We start from the raw sequence: 6,000 nt of genomic DNA on the forward strand, positions 1-6,000 counted from the left end.
TAGATACAGGCAACTGTAAAGAAAATGATATAGATGAACAAATTACTAAAATGAATTATTATAAGGCAAATACCCTCATAACAGCATCCAGATCAAGAAAGAGAAATTGGGCGCCCACCCAAAGACCTCCCTTTGCCTCATCCCACCCCTTCCCCTCCCTTCCCCAAGGAGACACTGGCCTGACTCCACGGCAATCACTTCCTTGCTTTTCTCTATAGTTTTATCACCCAAGTGTGCATCCCTAAACACTGTGAACGAAGGCTGTCTTTTTTCCTAATAGGTCCTTTAGGTGTATTTTAATCCACAGGTTCTTCCTCTATCCTTGCTCTCCTTTTTTTTTCCCTTGTAAAAATGATTTTTGAAGAAACCGAGCCACATAAACCTGTAAACTGAAGTTTCCCACAGCCTGAACTTAGCTGATTGCATTAATGCAAATATTATAGCTGGTTAATATAAATCAAGCCATAAAGAGGATAGCAGGTAGATTTAAAGGCAAACACGTGGTGTGACAAATTCACAACAGCATTAAGAGTCTGTTCCTCTGATAAGGACCATGGGATGATGATGATGATAATGATTACAAAAGCTTTGATACAGTTTCTTTGAGGTAATCCTTTTCTTCCTTCCTTCTTTTGCTGCCTTATACATATATCTCGAAGAAAATGTGGTAAAGGGAAAATGCCATGTTGGATACATAAGGAAGGCAAAAAAAAAAAAAGGGAGGGCTTCCCTGGTGGTGCAGTGGTTGAGAGTCCGCCTGCCGATGCAGGGGACAGGGGTTCGTGCCCGGTCTGGGAACATCCCACATGCCGCGGAGCGGCTGGGCCCGTGAGCCATGGCCACTGAGCCTGTGCGTCCGGAGCCTGTTCTCCGCAAAGGGAGAGGCCACAACAGTGAGAGGCCCGCGTGCCGAAGAAAAAAAAAAAAAAAAAAAAAAAAAAGAAGGAAAGGGCAGTAAGTATAAACAAAACAAAAAAGGGATTTTTCTTGGGAAGGAAATGGAAAGGACCAGCAACCTCTACCTGGCCCTTTGGTTATTCGTAAGTTTTGGCACTTTTCTTTCTCTAAGAGGCAATCAGATGCAGCGACCAGCAGAAAGGAGATAAACGGTAGCAAAGCAAAATCAATAAAAGGGCAATATAAAACTCAATGTGATTTGTCTTTAGTGCAGTGAGACAAGCCATATTCATTTTCTCCTACCACATTCTTTTCAAGTCTTAGTTTCTAAGCAATGGCCTTCAGGCATGGAATAAAAATAGCTTTGCAGTTAAATCTACTTGCTGTAAGATCTGGGGGCAAGTTATTTAACACAAGTTTCCTTATATGAACAGTGAGGATAATATGTACCTTACGAGGTTGTTCGGGGCTCCAATGAGATAATAGCTATAAAGTGTCACATAGTAAATGCATAACAAATGTCTCTTCGATTCGCCTCTTCCCTGCCAAGTTGTATCAATTTTCCTCTAAATATGTTGACTTTAAAAATTCAAGCCATTGAATATCAAAAGTTCAAATAAAGGACATTTAAAAAATCTAAATGTTTCATTTCACCCTATGCAGAATAAACCTTTCTGACAGTGTCTTTGTAAATTTAGATATTTAGCAACATGGATAAACTTATAGAAACAGCCTCAAAACCCCTCCTTCACAATATTCCCACGCTCATCCTTTCCTGTCCATTCCCTCTACAGCCTTGCCGGATTGGCACTTATTTATTCAACCAGATAGCATGAAAGAGCCTGGGGATCTTCTATTCTAAGCCTAATTTTACCAGTAAGGAAAACTGAAGCCCAGTGTGACGCCCACGTGAACTCCGCTAGTTGACAGCAGAAACTAGACAACAGCCTCTAACGTGCTGGTTGCAAATTAAGTGCCTACAAGGCGAGTAGGTAAAAGAGATGAGAGCAAAGAGAGGGGCCTAAGTGGGGAGCACAGTTGTTCTACACAGTGAACTCCCCCTCACGGTTATCACGTGCGAAAGAGGGCCAAGTTGCTAGCGCTTCTAATATTTAAACAGATCATGGAAACTTGAAACCTTATATATAATCTACTCATTTTTAAACATTGGCAACGTATTAAACATTTTCTAAACCTCTCTGCAGTGTGACACAAGATACATCTACGGGCTGGATTCGGTCCATAGCTAGCCAGTTAGAGGCCTCTGCATCCTGCTAACCCTAATTTGTGTGTTTCTTTTTTTTCTTCTGGCTGCATTGGGTCTTCGTTGCTGCACGTGGGCTTTCTCTAGTTGTGGCGAGCGGGGTCGGAGCGCGGGCTCTAGGCGCGTGGGCTCCAGTAGTTGTGGCTCGCGGGCTCTAGAGCACAGGCTCGGTAGTTGTGGCGCACGGGCTTAGTTGCTCCGTGGCATGTGGGATCTTCCCGGACCAGGGCTCAAACCCATGTCCCCTGCGCTGGCAGGTGGATTCTTAACCACCGAGCCACCACGGAAGTCCCTGACCCTAATTTAAATGTCTTTAATTTGCTTTGATCCTTTTACTCCCTCTTTGAAAAACCTTCAATGGCTCCCCACTGTCTACCAGATGTAGTCCAAACTTCTTTACCTGTTGTCCTTCACGGCAATCCATGACAATATCTAAGACCCGAAACTGTATTTCCACCTTCCAGTCAGTATCAGTTTTCCACTGCAACCAGAATGGCCACTGACTTCTACTCTAGGTACAAAAATGTTCAGAAGGGCACCTGCTCAGACAGCGTGGGCTGCTCCTTGGTCTCCAGACTTTTCCCTTTCTTGGAATGCTTTCCACCTGTGACTCCCATCAATGAAACTCTGTCTTTAGGTGGCCAGCTCAAACACTACCTCTCCTCAAAACATCCTTGATGGCCCCTGCTAAAAGCCACCTTGCTCTGGATTCCCAAAGGACTTTATATTCCTCACACGACACTTAAAACATACTGCCTTGTTTTACAGTTACCCGCATAGCTCGTTTCCCCAAGTACCTAATAACATTAGGAAGGAAGGAAGAGGTTGAGTCTAAAGACTATGTTGAATATCCCACAGTGATCTGTACAAAGCACGGAGCTCAATAACCATCTGAGAAACATTATTTTTTATACTGAAAACTTGTGGATGAAACATAAAGAAAATACCTTTGTAGAACTTTATTGCATCTATACTTGTATGGGTAGACTCCTAAGAGATGCAGATGGGGCAAAGGCCTCACTTCCCTGATTCCCTAGAACATTTTCCCCACTGAACTTCTACTTCCCACTTGTTTTGGGATTTCTTCCTCTAGAAGCACTCACATCTTTGCCTTAGACGACACTGATTCTAAGCGGGCACTGTTAAATATCCTTGTCACCTGAATGTGCTTCAGGGAAGTTGGTCTTTTTCTGTGAGTAAGGTTAATTTATCAGATCTGATGGTTGTCTCTTGGAAAGACACAGAAAGCTGGGCTATCAGTGAACAGACACTGTTCAAACATTTCCGTAGTGATAAAACTTATTAAACTCTGGCTATCCAGCAATCAAGGTTAGTTTTGAGTCCTAAACTTTCATCTCTTATTTTGTTTTCCTGGAGCCACTCCCATTTTCAGCCATCTGTATTCAGTTAGTGTCCAAAAATAAAAGAAAAATTAGATTCTATTTTATTTCTACTGGCCTGCCCAGCACTAGAGGCACTCAATAAAATGTTTGCTGAATGAATTTTTAAAAATCAATTTTTACTTTTGCTTTAAAGCAAATGCAATCGCTGACAGGATAAAATACCACAATCTTATAAGATAGTCTAAGTTTGCATAATAATGGGAAAAGCTGATATAGTCTTACCTCAAACTAGCTATGCTTGGGTGTCAGCTGGGTAGTTTCAGTTAGCATATCCTGGATACACCCTTTCTAACCTGTACAAATCTATATTGTCAAAGACAAGGTAAGCCTTGCAAACATAAAGTTAAAATTTCACATTTATATCACATGATAAGCTGTGTTTGGTGTCAGAGAGCCAAGATTATCTTGAATTCCAGGAAACATTAAAGAAAACTAATGACTGCAGGGGCTTCCACTCTGCAAACAATGTTTTCTCCTGTTTTGGATGATGCCACGGTAGGTCACATTTACTCTTTAATTCCTTTACCAAAAGAATTTACCGTTTCATTCTTAAACTTTTATTGGGAGTGCTTCTAGCATAAGCATATTATAATATGCCTTATAACATATGCTAGCATAAGCATAGTGTAACAGATATGCTCAAAGAACTTCCCATAAAAAGCAGTTCTTGTCTTTGTAACTCCTGTGGGTGGAAGCAAGGAGAAATGGAATCCAATAGGCTCTGTGCCCCCCATTTTTTCTATTTTATTATGTTTTGTGGTAAAACAGACTCAAAGTGATAGTCTCCTCTGTTGAATACTAATAACGTGAACATGCTTATTTTGTCTTTATATAAGTAAATTATCTTCCTTGTTGGTTTTGAAAACAAAATTTTAACATTTCAGAAACTAACACTCGAAACACTTTTCAAGAATAAAAGGCTTCTAGGCCTTTGATTATTGGTAAAACCCTTGATGTAGAACAACAGCAACAAATATTTTATAATTATATTGTTGTAAAATAAAAAGAACCATTGATTTGTTAAAGAACAAGAACAAAGCAACACCCATATGAAAACAGAAGGAAGCTTGGAATCGACCATGTCAAGATCACTTGCACCCACTAGAAAGAACAGAAATACGGCTAGAGGAAGGGCTTTTTTTCTGATCTTAAACCAAGCCCCAAATAAATGCGCAGCTCTAATCCTCTTTGATCCTGTTAAACGTGTATTTCCAGCGTACATGCACGTTGTTGAGGCTCTCGACGTTTCCCCAAAGGGTCGGTGAAAAAGGAGTCTCGCAATCGCAATCGCAAGCTGAGAGCATCAGCGATCCTCTTGCCACAATGGAAGAGCTGTGCTGACACATTGGGGACTCACACACACGCACACGCTCAGAGCCTCCGCACAGAGGTGACATTTGGCGGCCCTTAACGAGTTCTCTGATTCGGAGAACAGAGTGTCACTTATTTTTTTTGAACTGTAAAATGATCCGGGCGGGGGGGCGGATATGGGTGGAGGAGATTCGCCCCGCACTCCTAGAATCATTCCGGGAGAAGAAGGCGGATTCAGGCCGGAGAGGCGGGATGGTTGGGGACCCAGAGGCCCATGACCGCAGACCTGTGCGACCCGCTCCCTGGAATCGATGCCCAGGAGGGGCAGACCAGGGCTTCCCGCTCTCCCAAACGAGGGGCAGTGAAGTCAATGTGTGGTAACATCATGTCAGCTCTGCCCACTTGGACAGCGCGGTGTCCTTCTGAGAGTCGGCGGGAGAGCGGCCGAGGAGCCGGAGGCGCCGCGGCACCACCCCGGTCCCCACCAGGCGGCGGGGCGGCCGGCCCTTACCTGGTTCCGGCGGTACCAAGCGCCCGACAGGGAGCCATTGCCGGCGCCCAGCGCCCCGTACGTGAGGTTCCGGGACAGCTCGTCCAGGGCGGCCGAGGCGGCGGCTCCGGGGCCCCCGGGCGCAGGCGCCGCCATTAGCTCTCGCTCCCCGCGCTGGGACTCGGGCTCCCGCCTCCAACCGGCCCGGCCGCACAGCACGGCGCCACAAAGGAGGCGCGCCCTGCGGAGGCCGCGCCCGGGCCGCGCCGCAGCCACTTCCTGCTCGGTGCCCGGGCGAGGCGGGCGCGCCGGGGCCACCTGGCTCCCGCCCCCGCGCGGCGCCAGGTTCCCGGGGGAGCCCCACGCTCTGAGGCCTCCCGGGGCGGCTCGGCTCGCTCCGCACCGTCCCGCCGCCGGGCACGGGTGCGCAGAGGCCTCACGGGCCCGAAGGGGGAGAAGAGCTGCGCCCCTCTGCGCGCCGGGTCCGCACCTGTCGGGACCAAAGCCCTTCCAGCCCCAGCGGCGCTGAGTCAACACTTAGCGAAGTGAATAGGAGTGAAAGGAGACATTGGCGAACCCAAAGCAGCCACCTTCACTCCGCCTGTACCTGGCAATCCAGCTCTCTATCTCAGATG

At 46.2% G+C, this 6,000-nt stretch overlaps 1 protein-coding gene across 2 annotated transcripts in view; it reads right to left on the reverse strand.

Moving 5' to 3' along the window:
• Positions 1 to 5,655, reverse strand: part of NIPAL2 (NIPA like domain containing 2) — a 71,998-nt gene extending 66,343 nt beyond the window's left edge. Inside the window, exon 1 of one of the 2 annotated variants that reach the window (XM_081258762.1) lies at positions 5,387 to 5,655. In XM_081258762.1, coding sequence (XP_081114888.1) covers positions 5,387 to 5,521 — 135 coding nt within the window. In that variant the 5' untranslated portion in view covers positions 5,522 to 5,655. The remainder of the gene's footprint in view (positions 1 to 5,386) is intronic. The other variant, XM_081258761.1, reaches the window with a different exon arrangement.
• Between the last annotated feature and the right edge of the window lie 345 nt (positions 5,656 to 6,000).

This window comes from Mesoplodon bidens (genome assembly GCF_964165515.1).
Source record: "Mesoplodon bidens genome assembly, chromosome: 16".
Taxonomy (NCBI): domain Eukaryota; kingdom Metazoa; phylum Chordata; class Mammalia; order Artiodactyla; family Ziphiidae; genus Mesoplodon; species Mesoplodon bidens.